This window comes from Hylobates moloch, unplaced genomic scaffold (genome assembly GCF_009828535.3).
Source record: "Hylobates moloch isolate HMO894 unplaced genomic scaffold, HMol_V3 SCAFFOLD_7, whole genome shotgun sequence".
Taxonomy (NCBI): domain Eukaryota; kingdom Metazoa; phylum Chordata; class Mammalia; order Primates; family Hylobatidae; genus Hylobates; species Hylobates moloch.
This window is the reverse complement of record NW_026652282.1, coordinates 8,827,544-8,854,161: the sequence shown is the minus strand read 5'-3', so window position 1 is coordinate 8,854,161 and position 26,618 is coordinate 8,827,544. Positions and strand designations below refer to the sequence as shown.

General features: G+C 38.7%; 1 protein-coding gene across 2 annotated transcripts in view; it reads right to left on the bottom strand.

Annotated features, from left to right (window-relative positions):
* Positions 1-26,347, bottom strand: part of FRMPD4 (FERM and PDZ domain containing 4) — a 611,249-nt gene extending 584,902 nt beyond the window's left edge. Inside the window, exon 1 of one of the 2 annotated variants that reach the window (XM_032756574.2) lies at positions 25,801-26,347. In XM_032756574.2, the coding sequence (XP_032612465.1) occupies positions 25,801-25,841 (41 nt within the window). In that variant the 5' untranslated portion in view covers positions 25,842-26,347. The remainder of the gene's footprint in view (positions 1-25,800) is intronic. The other variant, XM_058441280.1, reaches the window with a different exon arrangement.
* Between the last annotated feature and the right edge of the window lie 271 nt (positions 26,348-26,618).

Here is a 26,618-nt window from a genome sequence, read left to right as displayed (position 1 = left end):
GGCCATCAGAGAAATGCAAATCAAAACCACAGTGAGATACCATCTCATACCAGTTAGAATAGCATTCATTAAAAAGTCAGGAAACAACAGGTGCTGGAGAGGATGTGGAGAAACAGGAACACTTTTACACTGTTGGTGGGACTGTAAACTAGTTCAACCATTGTGGAAGTCAGTGTGGCGATTCCTCAGGGATCTAGAACTAGAAATACCATTTGACCCAGCCATCCCATTACTGGGTATATACCCAAAAGATTATAAATCATGCTGCTATAAAGACACATGCACACATATGTTTACTGCTGCACTAGTCACAATAGCAAAGGCTTGGAACCAACCCAAATGTCCAACAATGATAGGCTGGATTAAGAAAATGTGGCACATATACACCATGGAATACTATGCAGCCATAAAAGAGGATGAGTTCATGTCCTTTGTAGGGACATGGATGAAGCTGGAAACCATCATTCTCAGCAAACTATTGCAGGGACAAAAAACCAAACACCACATGTTGTCACTCATAGGTGGGAATTGAACAATGAGAACTCATGGACACAGGAAGGGGAACATCACACACCAGGGCCTGTTGTGGGGTGGGGGGGGGGGGGAGGGATAGCATTAGGAGATATACTTAATGTAAATGACGAGTTAATGAGTGCAGCTCACCAACATGGCACATTTACACATATGTAAGAAACCTGCACATTGTGCACATGTATCCTAAAACTTAAAGTATAATAATAATAATAATAAAAAGCTAAGTGGCAAAAAAAATAAATAATATAATAAAATCCCACCATCCTACCAATTTCTCTTAAACAGAAACAATAGTGTATGCACAAAACTGCTTCGGCAAGTGAGACCAAATCCCATGAGATGGTAAAAAATGGTTCTTATCAGCCAAATGTTGGGACCCCTGATAATTACTTACTTCTATCATCTTAATTCCCTTGAAACATGGCTACCTCTCATTCTTGCTGATATTAAGCTGCTATAAAGTAATCAAAGGCAGGCCTGTGGCTTTTGTATGTTTTGATAAACATTTAGTGGTTGCTTAGGAGATAGTAGCGTAATTAATATTGATTGTATTTTTCCAACAATCAGCACATGCTGAGCCCCATGAAGTCATTCATTGGATAGTGCTATCCTCAATGGCAAAAGGAATAGCACATTGGCAAGTGTAAACACTGCCTGGCACTGAATGAAAACCCTAATGGCTGCAGTTCACCTAGGTGAGGGAACTTAGAATGAAGACTGCTATCAAAACCAAACTTCAACACCTCAAGGTCTCAAGAGCCACTCTATTTTTTTTTTTTTTTTACCAAGGGTCATTGGAATAAGAAAAATTCAATTGGGAAAAATTATGACTATCCAGAATGATAAAAAAAATGGGCTTATAAGCAAAAAAATAGAAACAAACAAAGAAACAAACAAAACCCCCAAAACAGGCCCAAAGAATGGGAAACATGAGAAGAAACACAGCTCCAGAAAAGGAGAATAAATAATTGGAATAGTTTATCTTGCTCAAACTCCTGGAAAAATCTCACCAACAAATATCATTAGACCCTGGATATCTCTGTTGCAGGCTACCCACGTACTGGGGAGTTTTCAAGTCCCTAATTGGAACCTAATGGCTCCATTTATCATTTGGAAACCATCTTCCAGTAACCATCTATTTCATTTTCACCTGTACATAAAAATTATGCCCTCTTTTCTCTCCTTCCTCCTTTTTTTATGATGTGACATAAGGAAGAAGACTCAAGAGATGTTACTGGGCGGGGACAGCATTAGGAGATATACCTAATGCTAAATGACGAGCTAATGGGTGCAGGAAATCAACATGGCACATGGATACATATGTAACAAACCTGCACATTGTGCACATGTACCCTAAAACCTAAAGTATAATTAAAAAAAAAAAAAAAGAGAGATGTTACTAGTGAGATATTTACAAGATGAAAGAAAATTCTTATTTAATACAGTCAATCTGGACATTTCAGTAGTGGAGAAATTCACAAAGGTGAAGACTGTAACAGCTGGATGAGTTCTAGGGCCCATAACATTTGAAATCAGAGGGAAAAGAAAGATGTCAAATTTCACCATTTTGCAACATAAGCAGAATGTATGTTTGGTCATGAAAGAATCTCCCTGACCTGAAAATGCCATGTTCACCACAGGAAAGGGGACATGCCACCTGCTAGGGGTAGAAACAGAAGAGTCTTCCCAGATGTTCTTCCTTGATTTGCCTGGGACTAAACCCCAGATGCTGCTGTCAGGGTGTCTGTGGTGGGCATATGTTATCACCACTGTGACTCACCGCTACATAAACTAACACTCCTTGGCACTTGTGGTCCTCAGTTTCAAGGGCACTAATTGTAAATGTCACTGAAAATGATAAACAGGAAGCAAGTTACCAATAAAAAAAAAATGCATCTGCTTATAGAACAATCTGGATCCAATTTACTATTGCATTCGGAGTGGGGAATCTGGTCTCCCAACTAATACACCTCATGCAACCACAGCTGTTCCAAGAAGAAGGTGCTGCAGTAATATTAAAGCCTCTATTCTTATAAGGCTCTTTATTTTATTCTTAGAAACCATCACCAACTTTCTTAAGCTTGCTATTGTGTGGTCCAAAGTGGAACACACACTCCATATCAATTAATTGAGTGGTACATTGTTACCAACTGGAAAACATTGTTAAATATGAGAAACCTATTCCCACCCTAGAGTTAATTATACACGCCACTGAAAATTATTAATCAGACCCTCCAACAATTATTCCAGAAGGAAAATATCTAGTTTTACCTGCAATTTAATATTAACTTCCACAATGCAGACTTTTTTATATTCTCTGACATCTCATGGCAGCCACTGTTTTTTCTTTTCTTTTTTATTTTTTAGTAGATCACATTCATTTAACGCAGAAACAAAATGTACAAAGGCCGTATGGGTCCAAATGAAGGAAAGGGATATGTAATAGGATGGTAATGTAGAAAAACAGGGCTACTTGGGACTTTTGAAATACCTATTGATTTATTTCCATTGGTAGTAGTGATAAAAATCTCTGTTTTAAGAGAGGAGATACGCCACTTCCATTAATACTCACATTATTAGAAATGAGACTATTTAAATTTAATTCTATATCTCTAGAAATATATAAAATACAAAACAAATTATTCTTGTCATAAGAGAGATGGCATTATTATTTTAAAAAGCAGATCCCAGTGACCATAGGAGGCAGATAAGTACAGCATATCCTAGTGGCATTAATTTCTACAGTACAGAACATGGTTACAAGTAGGGACTTCGGAGCAATGGTCAAGTCCTAACTCTGTTTCTTCCTTGGATAAGTTAGTTACTTATCTTTGCTGATCCTCAGTGTCCTCTACCTCTATAAAACCAGAATACCAACAGAACCTATCCCACTGGGTTGTTATGATGATTAAATATCTGAGCTATTGTTTATAAAATGCTCATCGAGTTCTTGGGACAGGAAGGGTGCAGTGGCTCATGCCTGTAATCCCAGCACGTTTGGAGGCCAAGGCAGGCAGATCACTTAAGGCCAGGCATTGGAGACTAGCCTGGCCAACATGGTAAAACCCCATCTCTACTAAAAATACAAAAATTAGCCCAGTGTGGTGGTGCTCACCTGTGGTCCCAGCTACATGGGAAGCTGAGGCAGGAGAATGGCTTGAGCCTGGGAGGTGGAGGTTGCAGTGAGCTAAGATCGTGCCACTGCACTCTAGCCTCGGTAACAGAGCAAGACACAGTCTCAAAAAAAAAAAAAGTTCTTGGGACACAATAAGCCCTCAATACAGTTGAGGTACTCATGGTAGTGGAAACAGCAGCAGCAGCAGTAATAATAGTACTAGTAGCAGCAGCAGCAGCAACAGTAGGAGGTAGTGGTTAGGGGTAATATTATAGGTTCTGAAAGTAGCAAAGTAATAACTAATATAAATAGTATGAAGTAGTGTTAGTAAAATTGTAGAATTAAGTAACAATATTAATGCTAATATTAATATTAATAACCATATTAGTAATACCCTTATTATACTAATATTTCTAATATCATTGGTGATTACTAATACAAAGAGCATTGCTATTACCAGTACTCATAATAACACTAATATTCTAAGCCCTGAACATCATTGCACAGTCAATCCAAATAATGAAATATAAAACTGATCTATTTTGTACCAGAAATTATGACTTATTTTGACACAGGGATATTCTAAAGAATGTGATACCCTTCTGCCTTCCTCTGAAAGAAGATAATTATATCTTGGGACAGTATTAGGAAAACAGAGCAATCTTCATATATATTAAAGGAATAAAAGCCACAGAAGAACCACTGAATTAAGGGTTAGTTATGAGTTGTGTTGATTACCAATGAGGAGAAAATGTTACACGGAAAATACAAAGGAACTCCCCTGAAACAGAACAAAATCAACACATTACTCCAGCAACAGTAGATTCCAAACTACAGTCAGTTCTTAATTACCTGGAAGGAGATTACCTGGTTTGAGAATAATAGTGGTCAAAACCATGGTGCTAACATATCCACACATAAGCAGGTATGTACTAATCAGAACTTGATTGCAACAAAGAGATGCCACAGTGTGTCTACCTGTAACCACTTGCACTATCCAGGTATGGGTAGTTCTGCTATAACACTTGTTTTATAAATGTGAATTTATTTCAATTGAATTAATACACTAGGGAACAATTTGAATACAATGCAAAGTTTGTGTTTGCTTATGAACAATTTCATCTGGGAGAAGCACTATGAACTCAGAAAACCACACTCATCAGAACAGAACTGCATAGGAATATATGCACGCACACACAGGCACATACACACACACACACACAAACACACACACACACACGCCCCTCAACATCTACAGCTACCTCAGTTCACAGCATGTGTTAGGAGCCACGCCTATTCCCATCTGGTGTTACAACTTCCCCTCGGAGGTTTAGATAACCCTCTTTCTAGCCCTTCCCAGTCACAAGCTGCAAATCTTTCCACACCCACTTCCACAAGCAAACCTCAGGGCTTTTCAAGGGAAAGCGCCATAGGTATTGTAGTACTTAACGTATTTCTTAACCATTCAATTTGTGAAGAAGTGTGCTCTCATTTTTATTAGCTTCTTATCTTTTAAACATGTGTCACTGACAAAGTTTTTGAGTAATTTAAGTGTTGTGTCTCTCACCCATTGTCCCTGTAAGCCTGGTGTTTTTCATTGCATGATTTTGCATAGCGCCATAATTTTAAGAATGCATATGTCACATTCTATCAGAACTCACTATATCTATCTTCCAAATCTTCTCCAACATAAAAGAGATATATTCTACTGCCAGACTTCTATAAAAGAATATAGAACATGCAGACATATTGCAGAAGCCTAGAGCAACTGTCATAGTAAAACAGCAATAGTCCTTAAGATCCAGACTTTACCCACCCCCAGGGGAGCTCACAACACTGAGAAGGTACAAGTTCTCAAAGGAGCATTTAAAGAAAGCTCTTGGAACTCCAAGGAGATCTCTGTGGCAGAGACTGATGAGCTAGTCACCAGATCAGTTTCTCTTATTCCTGGCACCCATAATTACAATTCCTAGCCTCTTGTGGTCAGATCTAGCCTCAGAACAGGTTCTCACTAAGGGATGTGAGCAGAAGTGACATGTGAGCCTTCTCATCCACTCCACACTCCCTTTCAAACTCAGCCTGCTGTATGCATGTCTTTGAAGCTGCGTGCTGAAGATGATGGATACACTGGACAGAATGAATTTAGGTCTCTGTGTCACTCCTTGGAGGAGGCCTTACAAGAGCAGGACATAAGGGATTTTGGTATTGCAGACATTACACATTTTGGAGTGGTTTTGGTACAGCAGCTTTATCTTAACTTGTTAAATCAAATGGGCTGGCCAATAGCCTGCCTGAGCACTTGTATCCTGCTCCAGCTTAAATATTATAGGTCTAGCACAAAAACCTTTTCAGGACTGTTCATGAAGGCGTGTACTTCCTATGCAACAGCTTCTGTGCCAAATGTAGGGGTTAGATAACAGTGAATTTACAAACCAGTGAGGGGAGAGAAGAATAGGAGTGACTGTCAAAGACAATTACAGAGCCAACAATTCTACTTCTAGGAATATGCTCAGTAGAAACAAATACAATCACCAAAAAACAGGCATGAGAATGATTGGAGCAACTCCGTTTAACATAAACAGTAGAATGGATAAATAGATTGGGGATCTTCATACAGTTGAATACTATACAGCAATGAGAATAAATGAAATACAACTACACACAAAGACGTGTCTAATAAACACGACTTAAGTGAAAAAAAGACACATCTATATGATTCCATTGATATTATGTTCAAAGACACAGGATAGAAATCAGGAGGATAGTGATTAACTTCAGGAAGAGCTCCAAGAAGGACCACTGGAGTTCAAGTTGTATTCTAGTTCTTGAACTTGGTAGTTGTGTCACAGATATATTCAGTTTGTGGAAATCCATTGAGTCTACATCTATGATTTTTTACACAAATATTATGCATCACCAAACAGTCTTAAAAAATAATAAGTGTTACTGATGTAAGGACAGAGGTTTGGACAAGGTACTTTAGAGACTCAAAGATCCAATGTGTTTACAGTGTCAATTGTACTCATTTACGCAAGTGAGAGACAAAGTTTTTTTCTGGTAGGATGTTTACAACTACTGGGAACCTCTACCTACATCCTCATCTCGCAGCCCAATCTGATAACCTCCAATTCAAACAATAAATTGTTTATTTACAATTGGAATACACTCTCAAGTCTTAGGAGTCAAATCTCTGCAGATACTAAAAAGAATACTGGCAGAATTTGGGAGGAAATGGAATTTTTGGCTAATGATAACATCAATTTTTGTCAACAAATCTCTCCCTGTCTACGTTTCCTTTTTTCCCCTCCTTTCTCCTGATTTTTATTTCCCCATTGTCTGTCTACACATACATGAGCATGTGTATACACACAAACACACAAATACATACACAGTAAGTTTATCTTCTATAAGCTTGTAATACACTCACACCTCTTGACTCACTAAGGTAAGCAATGGCTGTGTCGTTCAAAAAGCTTAGGCCACTCCAGATGCAAGAGAAGATTCTTTGCCAATCAAATCCTATCATGGAATCAATATATGGCCATCGCCAGGGCTTAGCATTTGTGTACTGGTTAATGTATATGACTTAGAGCCCTTTCAGGACAGAGACCATCTTGGAGTAAATTAAGAAAAAATAAAACAGCGTGTACAAGTAAACCCACCAAGGTATACTGGCTTCTGACAGGGCTGGACCCAGAGCCCCAAATGCTCCTTTCACCCAGCCTCTCAGTAGATGCTAGCTCTCAGGCAGAGGTCCCTGGAACTGACACCTATAGTTACGGGGAGCTCTGGACTTACATTCCTAAAGGCTTGTCACCATAGAGGAACAAAGCCTTTCTTTGTCAACTCAAGTTCATAAAATGCTGGGGCCAAGCTCTCACTGCTCAGCCTGGGTCCTGAAGTCTGATGATCAGTAGCCACTGGGGTATATGAGGTATGGTTGACCTGGAGAAGAAGAAGTCCCCAAAGGAAAAAAAAAAAAAAAAAGTGATGTTCCAGGAAGAAGAGGGAAGAGTTCCCAGAAGGGGAACAAATCACATATCCACAACTCTCGTGTTTTTCAAACATGGGCAGCAAATTACTGGGGGAAGTGGGTCCTGAAACCACTTCAATAGGCTATAATAAGCAGAATATAAAAAAGGATAAAATGAAACAATCAGGTTTTATCAAACTCACTATTTTGTGGAACTTCTGTTTTAATTGTGCATGTGTGTGCATGTACACACACACATGGTATATATGTGGACTGGGTAACAATGCAAGACAAATTTCTTACTGTGGGTTTTGGTCAAATTAAATCAGAGTACTACAGTTATCAAACATCTGATTCATTTAACATGTGAGCATCTATACCTGCCCATTTGTGGGAATATTCAGTATATATTTCATACCTATTCTCATGCCTTCATTTATTGTGGTTATGGCTGTAGATATGGGAAAAACCTGTAGCTGAGACATTTTTATTATAAACGATTATACCTTATTCAATCAGTGAGAAAATGCTTAGGAAGAAGAAATGCACGATTGTAAATTTATTTTCAACATGATACCCGAACAACAAAGTTGTCTAAGAATTTAATTGGTTTCCTCATAAACACCAAGAAAATTATTTTCAATTACTTAATTGTATATTATCTTTATAAACTTAATTTCAATCACACGATTAGTACATGCTTGTTGAAGATAATTTGTTCATTACAGAAAAGCATGAAAAGACCTTTTCAGTTCTTGTGAACTCAAATTCTGCAGTATATGGAACACAGAGAAGCGCATTTCCCACTTGTGTAAAACTCCAGCATTTTGAGCTGTTCCCCATTAGGGCAACCACCGTCACCAGCCGATGAATCAGTCCATAATTATTAGGTACCCATATAACCACCCCTTTTGAGATATCAATTCAGCAAATCCTCTCTGCTCTCCAGAGCCAGCACTCTTGGTTGCCTAACCAACAGTCATTTCTCCTCCTTTCCTCCCAGAGTCTCAATTTTACAGAGGTATCAGATGGCCATTTGCTGGGCTGGCAGTGGAACAGAGGTAAGGAGAGCTGCAGCCCTCTCTCACACTAGAAATAGACCCTAATTGATAGCATCCAGTGTTTGTCAATGGGGGACCACTACTATTTTGAGAGGGACAACTTTTCATAATGTAAAACTGTTTTACTCATGTTAGGATGTTTAGAATCTCCGGTCCCTTCCCACTATATGCCAATAGGACCTCCACCCCATCATTATAAACAATTAAAACACCCCAGGGGCATATCAAAACATCTGTCCTCCAGCTGAGAATTACTGGGACTCTTAAACAGAGGTTGGCAAACTTTTTCTGTAAAGGGCCAGATAGTAAATAGTTTAAGCTTTATGTGCCATATGGTCTCACTTGCAACTACTCAACTCAGTAATTTTATTGCAAAAGCAGCCATAAATTTATATGTAGATGAATAGGGATGGCTGTGTTCTAATAAAACTTTATTTAAAAAAAAACAGGTGGTGGGCTGGATTTGCTTGCAGATCACAGTTTGCTGATGTCTGCAAGGCTAAACTAGCCATGTCAATTCCTCTCACTGGGTAGGTTTAGGAAATACATGGAACATGATGCAATTCTGGACAATGAAAGATTGGGGAACTCTGCTATGAAGTTTCTGAGAAAACTCTCCACCCTCTCAGAAAAAGAGGCATGGACAAAACATACCCTGCTTGCCTCTCCTCACCTTTGGTCTTTTTTTTTTTTTTTTTTTTTTTTTTTTTTTTTTTTTTGTGAGGATATGCTACCTGGAACTATTGCAGCCATTCTACAATGATAAGAGGTTCAGCCAACAGGCTGACATGGCACATCAAAAAGATGTCAAAACCCAGACACCTTGAATCAAGTTTACCAACCCTAAAGTGGCCCTCTGGATTTCTTATGTGAGATAAAAAACCCAGACACCTTGAATCAAGTTTGCCAACCCTAAAATGGCCCTCTGGATTTCTTATGTGAGATAAAAAAAATTGTCCTCCTCTTTAATCTATTTTTTGTTGTCTTTTCTATTACTTGCTGCTGACAGCATTTTAATGAATATACTTTCAATTTGGTCATAAAGCAATAAGGATAATATATTTCTACCAGAATATGGGTATGATATCCAGATGGATGTTTTTCTTCTGCAATCAATAGCCTTGTTGTTGTTCTCCAAGTGTGTCTCTGAATAAAAATGTAATTATTAAAGAAGAACAGCAGGTTGATTGCTTTCTCAATTCCTCTTCCCTTCTTCCTCCATGCTGCTAGAACCCTGATTCTGAGTGTTTGGGCCTCTGTGAAGGTGAGCCAGAGAAAACCATTTCATTGCCCTTTGCTAGGTGTGACCATGTGACCCATTTTGGGCAATGAGATTCTCTAAGGGAAAATTCTAGCTTCTAGAAAAGATGTCCCTCCAGGATTAAAAGAAAGAGCCTCACAAAGAGAACGCTCACAGTGCTCTGGCCACCCCTGCTTCATACCTCTGAACCCAGTCATATGATGAGATGATGCCTGGAGCTGTGGCAACCACATTACACCCATGAGGTGACAAAGCCTCAGGCTGATGGAGCAGGAAGAGGGAAAACACCTGGATCGTTGTTGACTTCACTGAGTCCATGAACCCCAATCCAGGAATCACATATATCTAGGAATATTTTGTTTAAGCCCCTTTAATCAAGCATTGATTTACTTGCAGCTAAAATGTCCTGATAAACTCAAAGTAAGAAAGTATACTGAGGATGACATTTTTCACTTAAAACACAGTAGCTATTTAGGGTATACATGTCCTACTAAGTATAGGTGTCTCTAAATAAATGACCCATGTCATAGTAGAATGTTGACATCCACTCCCATGGAAGCAGGTAGCAGCTGGATAACCTGGAAGGGCAGGGCTAGGCTACATCCCCTTCTATTTCATCTCTCCTCTGAAGCAAGCCAACTTTTCCAGTGTGGTTTCCACACTTCCCTTCAAAGGATCCACCTGTCTCAGCAGAGCAACCACTGGACAAGGGGAACGCAATTTATTATCAGTTTGCATCGCTTCTCGGCCTTTTGGCTAAGATCAAGTGTAATTTATTATCAGTTTGCTTTTAATCATTTCCTGCATAGCAAGTGGGGGCTATTACATCTCCTTTGTGGGAAAGAAAGTGAGCATGGCAGGAGAATATAAATATTTAAAACACAATTCCTATTCAAATTGTTTAATGACTATTTGAGAAAAGAACTCTTTACAGTGGGAACATTTATACAGAGAAACATCTGTAAGTGCAAAGTTGTATTATCTAAAGGTAAAAATATGTATATATCTAAATCTGTATCTACATATTCATTTGTAATTCCATCTGTCTCCAACAAGAATCACTTGATGATATTTGATGACATAGGACCAGGGCCAGAAAACTTTCTGTGAAGGGCAGATATTTCAGGCTTTTTAGGCCATATGGTCTCTGTAGCAACCACTCAGTTCTACTGTTTTAACTGTAGACAATACATAAATGAATGGGAATGGCTATGTTCCAAAGACAACTTTATTTCTGGACAGTGACATTTGAATTTCATATAATTTTCATGTGTCATGAAATATTATTCTCTTCTTGATTTTGGGGAACCATTTAAAAATGTAAAAACCATTCTTAGCTTAACACAAACACAAGAAATCGACTGAATTTGGCCCACAGGCTATGGTTTGCCAACTCTAGGACACAGCAAAAAATCTGAAATGACTTGTAGGCCAGCAATAAAACTATGAATTATGTCCAGTATAGTGTTATGCCTATATGTTCTTGCATTCAGATGATCTTTAAAAAATGTTAGCACATATACCTATAATAGCTAGCCTTTTTAACACATGACTATATTCTAGATAAATGAAAGTTTATGGAGTTTACATGACCACATCGGCACGAAAGGGAGATAAAGTAAGGCACTAACCAGTAGAGAAGGATTAGATGCTTTATTGCCTCCTATGTGTGCTTCATCAGCTTACTTAAATAACACTCTATTCTTCAGTCTGTCAACATGATCTCAACCGGAAAGCCAAATTATGAACTAATAGCATCATAATCAAATTACAATCCTAAAGGAAACATCCGTCAATACATCCCTGGAATGTGGTTTTCTAAAAAACATCAAGTTGTCCCCTTTAGTGAATAGAATATCATCAGAGGATAAGATTTTGAAGATTGCTGTCAACAATTAATAAAATTTAAGTTGAAAAAACATATAAGCTTTCCTGGTTGAAAGGTGGTGCACATAAAAATATTTTTCTCTTTATATCCCCATCAGAGAAAACCTTATCTTGATATTAAAAATGAAAAAAAAATTGCTTCAGAATACTAAATTGTATGCAAAAAGTAACATCATTTTTATAACGATATGATCTTCCAGTTTTATCTTAATTTGCTAGTAAAAGTTATCATTAAAATTTTATAGATCTGAAATTTCTATTATACTTGTATAATACATATCTTTAATATATTAAACTATCTCTTATGTTTCATTCATTCAAAATAGAGAAAACTAAGAAATTCAGGTTAAAACTGTCCGAGTTAGCAATTTATATTTTCTCCGGGGTTGATTTTTCAACATTTTATCACATTTTGGGAAATCATATTTACCCAATCTTCTTTCTGTTGTCTAAATAGATTTTCTTCTTCCTTACCCCCCATTCTGATACTATTTTTATTAGTTTCCTATATATCCTTTCAGTATTTTTATGTAAATATAAGCATATTTACTTTTGTGAGTCTTACTATTTTCGCTTAATAAATATGTCCTGGAGACCATTATATATCACTGCATAAAGTGTTTCCTTGTTCTTTATTCTTACAGCTGCCTAGTGTTGCAAACTATTTTAATCTAGGTTCTCATAGATGAATTTCTTTGAATTTACCCATTATATGGTAAAACGATGGAACTGTTGAAATATAATTAACTTTAGAGGGAATATTGCATAATTTTCCTGTTTTACAAATAAGGAGACAGAGGCCCAACTTGCTCAAATCCACCTGAAGTTCCAACTACCATTACTCAAGCTTTCCCCATCACTAAGTACTTCAAGTCTTGTCACTAGGTTAACTCCTGTGACAAATGCTGCTTGTCAACTTCAATACCTTTGAGGAACTAGAATGTCCACAGTTTTAGCATAAAATTTGAATATCATTTTAATGGCATCTCAGATTACCTCCTGTCTTTTATGGGTTTTGAAATACTCAGTATACTATTTTTGATGTCATAAGAAAAAAATCTGCCCATGAAATCCAAAGACTTAGCTGTAAACATATTCATCACATTGTTATCCAAAGCAAAACACTGGAAACAATTTAAATGTTAATAAATAGGAAATCGTTAAGTAAACTGTGGTACATGTAGCTGTTAATTTTAGATTTATAAAGAAGGTTTAATGATATGGGAACAAAATATTTTGTAAAAACGTAAGGACAGAATAGTGTATTTATGTTAACTGTAACACAGTTATAAAATTTAAAGAAAATAGAAGGCTAACTGACGATATCATTGCTGATAGAATTTCAAACATTTATATATCTTTTTAAATACATTCTATATATTCAAAACTTTTTACAATAAAGGTATCCACTTTTACAATCAGAAAAATGTTTGAAGAATTTGTGGATATTGTTTGGATCCTTGAATTTATATGGGTATTCTTTTAGCATTTTTGAAATTCAAGTTTATTTTTTACTTGGTAATATATACCCAGCATTTCAAATAAAAATAAAATAAAAATACAAAGTGTGGATGGGACATGGAGAACCACTCATGTCCTCGTGCACCCCACCCCCTCACGTATAACCCTCTGAACTACCACTTTACAGAGTTAAGTAATGTTATTTTTTGTGTATCCTTCCAGCCATTGTTATGCAAATACAAGAAAAAATATATGTTCCATCTCCCTCATCTTTTTAAAGGTTTTTTTAACCTTACTATTTTCACTTAACAATAAATGTATTCAGAGATCTTTCTATATCACTGCACAGGGCATTTCCTTCTGCTTTTTCACAGGTAGTGCTATATTTTAATTTTTAAGCAAAGTTCTCATAGGCCCTTTTCTTAAAATTTGTTTATTCAGTGTGATATTTCAAAAGAGTGAGAAAAAACTAACTCTGGGTCAAATATATATATATATATATTTTAGCAAGACAATGCCTTTCACTCAGTATAGTATTTCACTTTTGGGTTTTTTAAAACTTCATTTTCCCAATATACTGTATGTAAAATACCTGATCATAGGTTCTTTAATATCACATTAAGTACAAAAAAAAACTCCCATGATCAAATCTTTAAGTATTTTACAATGCTTAACTGGCATGAAAACAATATTAGTCTCTTTGTACATCTCCCTCAGAGCACTTGGGTGACCAGGTACATTGTCAATGGGCAGTAATATTTTGAAAGGAATCTATTTTTCCTGAACGGTAATATTTTACAATACTTAAAGATTTTTTCTGATTGTAAAAGTAGGATGCTTTTATTGTAAAAAGTTTTTAAGATATAGAACATATAAAGATACATAAATACTTGAAATTCTATCAGCCTTCTATTTTCTTTAAACTTTATGTCTGTTCTACAATATTATCTACAATTCTCTCCTGGTACTAAAGACAAAATGTATATAATTAGAGAAGACTAGGACTTTCAGGACTAGAAGGAAAGGAAAGAAATATGAGAATGAGAGGATATGGGCCCAGATATAGGGCTGGGTCCCAAGCTGTAGAGGTAGGGAGCAGTTCACTGCCAAGGGTAAAATGGCTACAATAAATAAGCAGTGACAGCAGATCCCAAAATTCGGAAGGAGCAATGCAATCTGATGAATGACATACAGAAGCAGGCATACCTGTGATAATCAGTATTCGACATCATGTGCAACACAGCATGGTTTCACTCTGATTCATTCACAATTCACCAAATACTTACTCAGTACAGACATACCTCAGAGATATTGCAGGTTTGGTTCCAGACTACTGCAATAAAGCTAATATTGCAATAAAATGAGTCACATAATTTTTTTAGTTTCCCAGTGCATATAAAAGTTACATTTATACTATATTGTAGTTTATTAAGTGTGAAATAGCATTATGTCTAAAAGAACAATGGCATACCTTAGTTTATAAATACTTTATTGTTAAAAATATGCTAATGATCATCTAAGCCTTTTGTGGGTCGTCATATTTCTGCTGCTGGAGGGTCTTGCCTCCATGCTGATGGGTGCTGACTCATCAAAGTGGTGGTTGCTGAAGGCTGGGGTGGCTGTGGCAATGTTTTAAAATAAGACAACAATGTAGTTTGCTGTGTCTACTGACTCTTTCTTTCATGAAAGATTTCTCTGTAGCATGTGATGCTGTTTGATAGCATTTTACTCACAGAACTTCTTCCAAAATTGGAGTCAATCCTCTCGCACCCTGCTGCTTCTTTATCAACTAAGTTTATGCCATATTCTAAATTCATTGTTTTTATTTCAACAATGCCCACAGCACCTTCACCAGGAGTAGAATCTATCTCAAGAAACCACTTTATTTGCTCATCCATAAGAAGCAACCCTTAATCCATTCAAGTTTGATGATGAGATTGCAGCAATTCAGTCCCATCTTAAGGCTCCACTAAGTCTAGCTCTCTTGCTATTTCCACAACATCTGCAGTTACTTCCTGCACTGAAGTTTTGAACCCTTCAAAGTCATCTATGAGGGTTGGAATCAACTTCTTCTAAACTCCTGTTAATGATATTTTGACATCCTCCCATAAATCATCAATGTTCTTAATGGCATCTAGAATGGTGAATCCTTTCCAGAAGGTTTGCCATTTACTTTGCCCAAATTCATCAGAGGAATCACTCTCTATAGCAGCTATAACCATACAAAATATATCTCTTTTTTTAAAACTAGTCAAGTGTAGTAGTGAGAATGTGGAAAAGAGTAGAACAAGAAGTTCAATCTATAACTGACTGCGAACAATCAATTGAGATAACTCACTACCTTCAGACCAACCAAATTCCTTAAATAATGAGACTTGGAAGTCAAAATTACTCATTGATCATTGGGCTGCAGAACAAATTTTGTGTTAACAGGTATGAAAACAATATTAGTCTCCTTGTACATCTCCCTCAGAGCACTTGGGTGACCAGGTACATTGTCAATGGGCAGTAATATTTTGAAAGGAATCTATTTTTCCTGAACATAAGACTCAACAGTGGGCTTATAATATTCAGTAAACCATGCTGTAAACAGATGCACTGTCATCCAGGCTTTGTTATTCCATTTCTAGAACACAAGCAGAGTAGAGTTAGCATAATTCTTAAGGGCCCTAGAAGTTTTGGAATGGCAAATAAGCATTAGCTTTAACGTAAAGTCACCAGCTGCATTAACCCCAAAAAAGAGAGTCAGCCTGTCCTTTCAAGCTTTGAAGCCAGGCATTGACTTTTCTTCTCTAGCTATGAAAGTCCTGGATGGCATCTTCTTCCAATTGAAGGTTAGTCTACACTGAAAATCTGTGGTTTAGTGTAGTCATCTTCATCAGTGATCTTAGCTAGGTCTTTCGGATAATTTGCTGCAGCTTCTCCATTAGCACTTGCCACTTTACCTTGTACTTTCATGTTATGGAGACAGCATCTTTCCTTAAGCCTCACAAACCAATCCCTGCTAGCTTCAAACGTTTTATCTGCAGCTTCCTCACTTTTCTCAGCCTTCACAGAATTTAAGAGAGTTGGAGTCTTGCTCTGGATTAGGCTTTGGCTTAACAGAATGTTGTGGCTGGTTTGATCTTCTATCCAGACCACTCAAACTTTCTCCATATCAGTAACAAGGCTGTTTCGCTTTCTTATCGTTTGTGTGTTTCCTGGAGTAGCACTTTTAATTTCCTTCAAGAGCTTTTCTTTTGTATTCACAGTTTGGCGAACTGTTTGGCACAAGAGGTCTAGTTTTTGGCCTATCTCAGCTTTCAACATGCTTTCCATACCAAACTTAATTATTTCTGGCTTTCAATTTAAAGTGAGAGATGTACAACTCTTCCTTTAACTTGAACAGTTGCAGGCTACTGTAGGGTTATTAATTGGCCTGATTTCAACATTGTTATGTCTCAAGGAATAGGGGCGCCTGAGGAAAGGGAGAGACATGAGGGAATGGCTAGTTGGTACAGCAGTCAGAACACACACAACATTTATCAATTAAGTTTGCCATCTTATATGTGTGGTTCATGACAGCCCAAAACAATTACAATAGTAACATCAAACAATTCCAATAGTAACGTCAAAGATTACTGATCACATATCACCATAACAGATATAATAATAATAATGAAAAATATGACACAGAAACATGAAATGAGCACATGCTGTTGAAAAAATGGTGCTGATAGACTTGCTTGATGTGGAGTTGCCACAAACCTTCAATTTGTAGAAAGTGCAGTATCTGTAAAGCACCAATAAACCAGAGTGCAATGAAACAAGGTATCCTTAAATCTACTATAAACCAAGGAGGTTTAATACAAGGGGATTTGCCCTTGAAGAGTTCATAAATGAGACACAGATCAAAACTGGACTCAATTATAATACAATCTATACCAGTCAGCCATTGCCACAACAATGCAGCATAACACAGTGTCATACAAGAATAAGCATCTGTTTTCATGCTCACAGGTTTGCCTGATGGTGCTGGTACATGTGAATCTAGCTTCTAGGACCAAAAGGTTAAACTAGGCAGTTCTTCATATAGCAATGTTAAGAGCTTTTTACTTTTTTACATTCTTTTTTAGAAATGTACAATACCTCAAAGGCATTCTCCTACCAAAAACTTGTACCAAAACAGATGGCCTGTGACTTCTGTCCATATTCCACTTGCCAAAGCAAGTTACTTGGCCAAGCCCAACAGCAATGGGGCAAAGAAGTACTCTCTACCTCTAGGAGGTAAAACTATAACGTCACATGGAAAAGGCTTGGATTTAGGAAAGATTTAAGAATTGGGAACAAAATTACAATCTACCACATAATGAAGAAATGTTATGAAAAGAGCAGGGCACGACATGTCCAGCACAGATAGGGTACACAGTGGCACTAAACTTCCCAGCTTGCCTCACAGTTACATAGGGTCAGAGTTCTGCCTAATGGAATGAGGGTAGAATGGTATACTTTAATTCTGGGCATGGCCCTTAAAAAACCTGTCACCCAATCTTCTGCCATTCTCTCCCCTCATCTGTCAGCTGAACATTGATGTGCAGGAAACCTTCGATAGCATACTGAAGATGAGAGAGTCCTATCTTACAGGTTCTCAGAATGGCTGAGCATATCAGAGCTCCCCCACACCATCAGGAATGCCTGTTTTATGTATCAAGCAAACAAGAGATGGGCCACAAAAATGGAGGGATTAATCTGTTAAAGCAGTGAAATTATCTTCACTAATAAAACATGTCAGTCGAGCTATTTAACCCAGGATTGGGAGGTTGGAGAAGGTGACATGGAACAACCTTAGATTAAAAGCTGAAATATAAAAGACAGATGGGAATTTTTCAGGTATAAAGGAGGCAAGATAAAGATTGTTCCAGACAAAATGAAGAGTTTATGCAAAGGCTCAGGGTGTGGCACTTTTTAGGACTTCTAAAAAATTCAACATGGTTACCGGTAGATGCGTGTGTGTGTGTATGTGTGTGTGTGTGTGTGTGTGTGTATACACGTATGTGTTTGGTGTTGAGTAGGAAGTTAAGGCTGGAAAGGAGGAATAATAAGTTCAGAGAAATATGGTTCTCTTTTTCTTTTCTTTTTTTTTTTTGAGACAGAGTCTCGTTCTGTTGCCCAGGTTGGAGTGCAGTGGCGCTATCTCAGCTCACTGCAAGCTTCGCCTCCCAGATTCGAGCTATTCTCCTGCCTCAGCCTCCCAAGTAGCTGAGACTACAGGCGCCCGCCACCACACCCTGCTAAGTTTTTTGTATTTTTAATAGAGACGGGGTTTGTCCATGTTAGCCAGGATGGTCTCGATCTCCTGACCTTGTGATCTGCCCGCCTCAGCCTCCCAAAGTGCTGGGATTACAGGCGTGAGCCACCACGCCCAGCCCGAGAAATATGGTTCTCAAAGGAACCAAGTGAATCGGGCCAAACCCAAAAGGGTAAAGATAAAAGAATTTGGATTTTGCCCTCAAAACTATGTAGACGGAGGGGACAGGGAGGATCCAATTTGCACTTTACAAAGCTTCTAAGTTAACCTACAAGTGGTATTGTAAGTGCTGACAGTTTAAGTCCCCCAGAGCAGGGCCGGCAAGGCTGACTGTGTTCAGGGTGAATCTCCAACCATATCCATCCTTCTCCCTGCTAGTAAAGAAGGCTGACACCCAGACTGCCCCAAAGGGAAATTTGAGTACTGGGCAGAGAGATCAAAGAAGAACAGTAAAATACCCATGTAAAGGGCAGAGAGTAAATATTTTAGGCTTTGCAAGCCATGTGGTTTCTGTCACAGCTATCCAGCTCTCCCAAGAGCAGCCATAGTATACAAACAAAAGGGCATGGCTGTGTTTAAATAAAACTTTATTTAGAAAAATGGTCATAAAGCTTTCTAACATAAGTAAACACATCAGATAGGTTAAGTTTGCCAGCCCAGGCCCTGGGCCATGAAGTAGGACATTGCCCTGAGCCACAATTCAGTTGGGCAGGTTTGGGATTTACACCAAAACTAATTCCAGACTCCACCACTGTATAGCTGAGACTGCTAACCGCTCCTGTACTAGGGTAAAGACTGGTGACTTGGATGGTGAATTTCAAAAGAGTCAAATATCCAGGACTCCAGTTACAGGAACCATTGTAAAATCACCATGGTCAGTATGTAATCCAATGTTGAATCAATACAACAGCCTTGAATTAGCCAGATGGCCGCGTGTTCTCCCCCACACCAGTCTCTGACCAGATAAATAACTGTGCCAGTTCGATAGAAAAATACACTCATTCCTACATTCATTAGGAAAATTTTACCATTAATTTTATGAACTTTTGCCTACTGCTTTCTTTGAACCTCGTCTTTGTCAGGTAATCATGTTCTTATTTTCAATTAAGCAAATCTCATAAAACTTGTGAAGCCTATAAAAAATAACCAAAATAAAAATTAAAACCCTATAGTAAATTGTAATTGCAGGGAAATTACTTTTCATTTTCAAACTTTGGAAACATTTCTTTCATAGAAATGATTGTGTTTTCCTAGCTTTCAAAAAAGACTTTCTAAAATAAAAACTTACTGACATCTATAAAAACCCATTTCAATATCATCATAACTTTGCTTACTGAGCTTAAAGCAGTAAAACAGAGACTCCTTAGAAATACAAGTTGATCACTTTTTAACCATCAATCACCAAATATACATATATATGTGTGTGTGTGTGTGTGTGTGTGTATATATATATATATATATATATATATATACTGCAAATGTAAAAACAGAAATAAAAGTTTATTCTCTGAGACCAAGTCCAAGAGCAGGCTATTTACTTTTAACATGTACATTGTATTCCTTTATATTCAATAAAGAAGTACTGACACGGTAATTGTTCAGCTAAACAAATATGACAATTTGTTTGCAACAAATGTTAGAATGAATTGTATATTACTTCACTCACTAATTATTTAGTATAGACTATTTATCTTATGCCAAATTCTGTAAACCATACTTGAAAATATATTTCTGAAAGAACAGTTCTGGCAGAAAACCCTTCTCATCTCTTTGCCAGGAAAAAAAAAAAATGGGAATGTTAACTTTGTTATCTAAAACTAAGACTTAGATTTCTTGAAGATAATTTTCAGAGCTTAAGTACATAATGACCTAAATTACTCAGAAGCAAGGCAGCATACTTTTGATATATGTTTTTGCTGTAAAGAACTAAAGGTAGTCTATGGTTTTTCATTACAATGCTCTCAGTCAAATCATAGGAAAGTTAGATTAAACTCAACTCCAAATTGATACAGCCTACCTCCATTCCTCTGGCTACAACTAAATCCACTTATCTAGTTTTATTTCCATTTGGAAACAGATTAGTGAAGGTCATTAGCCATTAGGACCAGATGGCTCAAGTGTACTGTAAGGAAATACTAGGCATTCTCCCGTTGACTTGATTATCAGTTCACCAGCACACATTGGTTGAAGCTATACAAGTAGTATCACCCATTCTTTTTCCATCCATTTTGAACTGGATATTTATGGAAGGCAAACATCACCTTTAAAAAGCAACTCTCCAGCTCCCCAAAAATATCAGGTCAACTTAGTGACCAAAGAATAAGCATGCATAATTTTTCCAAGTGCAACAAATTAGTAAGACAATTATGTCCACTTCTAATGGTCAGTTTCCAACAGTTCAAGAAGTAATTTGAGATCAGAAGTTTCAATAAAGATAAGGTCTATATTAATTGGTAATGTGCATTAGTGAATTCAAGTATTTATTATAATATGCTCAATTTGACATGTGTGCGCCCACATGTGTGCTGATAATGATAAAGAAAACAGGAAAAGGCATTGTTTAACCCAGGGGTCAGTGAATTCAAGTATTTATTATAACATGCTTGATTTGACATGTGTGTGCCCACATGTGTGCTGATAATGATAAAGAAGAGAAAACAGGAAAAAGGCATTGTTTAACCCAGGGGTCAGTTAACTTTTTCTGTAAAGAGCCAGAGAGTAAATATTTTAGGCTTTGTGGGCCATAAGGTCTCTGTGGCATCTAGTCAACTTTGCTGTTGTCAGGCAAATGCAGCCATAGATAATACATAAATGAATGGACATGTGTTCCAATAAAACTTTATGGACACTGAAATTTTAATTTCATATTATTCTTTTTTTGATATTTTTGAAGCATTTAAAAATAAAGAAACCATTCTTTGCTCACAGGCTATGCCATAACAGTCAGCAAGCCAGATTTGGCTCATAGGCCACAGTGTGCCAACCCGTTTTAGCCTATTCATGATTTTCTTTTCCTGCTATGATTAGCTTTCAAGATTAAAGATCATTTGATGGTAACAGTGGTAGATTTCAGGACGGTATGCTTCAACAAAGATTTTAAACGGTCTTGAGTTTTCTTATTGAGCCAAGTGTGAAACCAGTGGTTTCAAGTTCATTCCTTAAAGATACATTTCTAGTTCACCAATAATGTACATTCTCTTACAGCTAAACTTCCACGGTTAACCTCAAATGAAATAACAAAGTACTAAAGTTGAACAGTGTATGTGTATGTAAAGGGAGAGAATGAACAGCTGGAAGGACCATAAGCAGAAAGTGAGACTTTCCAGGTCATGCATTTAAAGTACAAGTAAGTTTCACTGCAGCTGTCAGTCTGTACCAAATTCTGATAGCAAGAAGGTGAAACTCACTTGCCCCAGACAATAAGAGAGAGAGAGAGAGAGATGCTTGAAATGGTACAAAGCCTGACCTAGACGCCTTCTTCCCAGAACTGCGGGCGACTAGACTTTCACGGCTTCAAACTAGCAACTCTTGGGAAACTAGAGTTAAATATTCCTAAAACAGGAATCTAGTTCTGTTACGAAACTGTTCAGCATTTCACCTCCTGACAGTCACAAAAATCAGCAGAACTTAGAAAGGACTCAGAAGATGAGCAAGTAGCATTTTTAATAAAATTCAAATCCAGAGTCTTTGGGGTTTTTTCATTGCTAGCCTCCAGAGCTCACTATTACCAGCAATATTAATACAATTACTCAGTAAAAATAGCGGATATGGGAAAAACCCTGACCTTTTGCATTACTTCTTTAACTTCCCCTTTTCCCTGGGAAATATTTAGTTCTGAATAAGATAAAGGTAAAAGACTGAAGTTTGGTAGTATCTAAATGGATTTGACATAAACATCTAAGGAAACTATACATATGTATTTTGTATTTTTCCTCAAATACAAGATACTTGTAAGAAAATTAGCATTCTAATTAGCATTCTAATATTAGATATTAGTCACTGCTACATACCATAAAATAACCCATGCAACTATAAGAAAATGCAAAATAAAGCATCCCCCAAATTTACCTACTACTGTAAGAAATCATCATATCAATAGTGGGGACTCAATAATTATCACCAAGTCTACCGTTTTGCTTAAAGAAAAGAAGTCAAATCAGGGACTCAATCTATGAATATATCACTCCATTTAATAACATCCTTATGAGTTTTGGATCTCAAATCATCTCCCTCAGGCAAAAGGGGCATAATCATGTTTTTCTACTGGACTGCATTCTTCTATAAACATTTGAAAGAATGCATCTGCTTTACAAATAAAATAGTCAATACAAAGAGCAGTAACAATAAAAATATATGCCTGTTTTTATACTATTACTGGTTTATAAGGCAATCATCTGTAATGCTCTCATCTACAAGGATGGAAAATAATATAGAACTGTTACCAAGGAAACAGTGAAGTAAAACTGCATGTAAACTATCAAGCAGTTTAAGAACCAGAAAATCAGAAGAACGGGAAAAACCATCTTCAGATAGAACCATAGAACCATGACACACTGTGCCACCCACGAAGGGTGGAATCAAGGGTCATAACTCTAACTGATGATGTAAAGGGTGCCAACTACTTACCAGCAATTCCAACACTTGGCAGCAATTTTTTTTAATGGTACTGGGTTATTGAGGGGCAATGTCAATTCTGATTTTTCCCATGATTAAAAGGGTTTAGATTCTGGAAACAAATAGTTAAATGTGGACACTCTAAAAAGTCAAAACAGGCAGTTTATTTATTCCAGTGTCGAATAATATTCTCTTGGAATTCTCTGTAATTACACTGTCTTTACTCACAGATAGGACACTAAGCAAATATCACTTCCAAGAGACGCCTTCTGAATTAACATTTAGAAACTCAAGTTTGTAGGAACCAAAGGCAAGGCCAGGACCCAGGGTAACTACATGTGTTTGCCTCTAAACCTAGAGAATTTTAAGCACTGAAGTAACCATGCTGATCAAAGCTAAATCCTTTAGGAAGATTATCCATTCTGAAATCAGGAAAATCCTGCAGTATAAGCACTTTCATACTTCACCTTTGAGAAAAGAACTTGATTTCTGTAACAGTGTTTAAGACACATACAAGACTTTCTTCCTCCCAAGGCAGAAACAAGCAACTGCAAAGGTGTGTTTTTACATGCTGATGACCCTCTAAAGGTATTTCTATCTCAGCTTGGGGACCATCCTTGAGCTCACACTAAAGAAAAATAAGAATTCTATGGATGGAAGATTTCTTAATCAGCACATCAGCTCAGAACATTTGCACCTTCTGTCTTTAGAATAAACACTACTGGATCACATTAAGGATAGAAAGTGAAACTCACACTCATTTACTAAATTTTAAACTCTCTTTAAAATAAGATACCACTCTCCCCACAGCCTTGCTCGAGTTTTGCAAAAACTCAGATTTGTGAATATCATGTAGGCGTCCTAGAATTTAGTAAAAAGAATATGAAACATCTTTTCACTGACACATGACACTGTCCTCTCCAAAGTTCCTAAGTTTAAGGACTAATTCGAGGCTCTAGATGTTTTGTTAAACTGTTTTTAGCATCTGAGGCCACCAAAAAGTATCCTGGTTGCTTTGAACTATACTATTGGTTGAACTTCCCTTTCCCTTTAGCAGTATCTCTCTCCATCACACGGAGGGTACCACTCAGTCTCCAAACTTGCACACAGCTGCTTCCCAACCATGGTTCATTATTTGACAGCTGTTTAGAAACTAGCCCTAGGCAGAAGCATGCAGGAAGTTAATAGAATAGTGGCGTGAAGCAATGGCCCTTTATGAGATCAGCTTGAAAGCAAACAATTTGCCACACCACAATCATCCACTGCTTAACACATCAGTCTTCTGATCTGCAGGACAACACCTCTTCCTGAGCTGCTCTAAGACAAAGGTATTTACCCATCAACTGCGTATCTCCAGTCTACTTAGAGTAAGCTGCACTGGGCCTTTCTCCCTGGGGAAATCTGCTAGTGGCATGAAGACTGACCCATGTTAGTAGAAAGGGAAGGTGGAGATGGGCAGGCAGAACAAAGACCTGTAGATGTCGGAGAGAATGGCAACATCCAAACAGAACCTTTCTGAAGAGGTCTAATGTAATTTAATAAAGCAAAGTCAACATACGTTTCTACCTCTGACTACTGGAAGCTGCTCATCCCTGCCTGATGCAATCAACACATCTCACTCTGACACTCAGGACTGAAGGAAAACCTGGGATTATTCTGTCCATATTGCAAGTAAGTTTTTAAGCTACATCCTGGAAAAACCCAACTGTCTACCTCCTACGTCCTGGTGGTAGCTGCTATAAAGAGCTCCAGGGGCAGAGAAGGTTGGGCATGGTTTTCCAAGACCGCCCCTATCGGGCTCTTCCCAGTTAATGCCACATAGCGAGAAGCACAGACCTTACTCTGTGGCTCGAACGAAGACTTTGGAAGCATAAGCAGGGCAAAAGACCTGGAGGAGTACTCTGGCCAGGCAACACCTAGGCGGCCCATGTGTGGAAATGTTCCTCTTTTATCAGTACTACCCAAAAATGTCTGAATCGATGATTTAGTTTTAGCTACTGTTTTAACAACATGGCCACTTAGAAGAAAATTTCTAAATCTTTCGAGGCTTAAGAATATAGTTACAAAAAAAAAAAAAAAGGCTGAAAGTCTTTCTCTTCTATCTCCATGACTTCACCATCTAGGTTACCGTTGGCAGCACCTGGTCAATCTGGGAGCTGACTTTGTGGAGGTGTGGAGGTGTAATTTAGGAGTTGGGGGAAGGCGGCACTTTTGGTCTCTGCAGCTTGGAAGGCAGGCACCCAAGCTCCAAGCACTTCTGGGTTTCCCTAGCAGTAGCAATTACAACCATCTTCTCTCAGCCCTGAATTATACATGGGACCGCAAACACCACTAGGGCTTTTCCTTAGGGAAAACAAACTGTCGTGAATATCGGTGTGTTGGTGAGGGCATGTATGTACCTCTCTGTGTGTGGTCTACACCCGCCGCTACACAAGCCTCAGCAGCCAGTGAGAAATAAGTTGAATGTGGCAGCCCCCGGCCACTTCGTTTGTCTTAAGCCCCGTCGCGCTTTCCAGCTTTTGCCTCTACCCAGCCTCCCGAAAAATAAGGCACCAAGTTGCCCGCGGCAGCGGCCCTGGGTGCAAACGGAACCCGCGCAGACCCTACCTCGAAAGCTTTGCAATCTTCACAAAGCTGAAGACATCCATGCAGGCAGCTGGGGACCCCCGAGCGCGACAACTCCGTCGCCCCTTCTCACGCCAGCAACAGCAGCCTCCGCAGCCCCATGGCCGAGACCTCAGTGCGCCCTGGGCTCGAGTCGCGGCGACAGCGGGTGGCGGCGGCGGCCGGAGAGAACCTGAACCTGGAGGCGGCGGCTACTACCCCCCTCCGGCCGCGAGCTGCGTGTGCATCCCGGAGCAGGACCATTGATAGGCACCCGAGGCAGGAAAACTCAATGGAGAGGGAGCCAGGCAGGGCGCGAGAGGCGGGGGCGGGGAGCGCGGCCCGGGTCTCGCGCCCCGCCCCGTGCGCTCTAGCCCCGGGGACTGCCGGGCGTCCAGAGAAAGCGAGGCCTGGGCGAGAGGCGCTGCTCTGGCTTCCCGGCCCTCGGACCCCCGTGCCCCACGCACCGAGGAGTGCAGACGGAGCCGGGAGACGGCAGGCGAGCTGGGCACACGCGCACGCACCCCTCGCAGCACTGCAGCTGCCTCCCTGCCTCCTTCTCCAAGCCGAGTCCCTGCTCCTCTCCCCACCCCCACCCGCCCGGGGGGAGGGGGCACTCTCCTGTCACCCACTGCGTGTGCCTCTAGATCTGAAGGATCTGGTCTAACAGTCTATGGCACACTGGAGAACTGTGAACGCTACCCCTCCCTCCCCAAGCCGAAGGAGAGCCGTGCAGCGGCAGGTTGCCCAAAGCCTCGGTTTGCTCCGTAAACAAAACTAGCGTTCGGAAGGAGCAGGGATGATTGAGGCTGGGTCGTTTG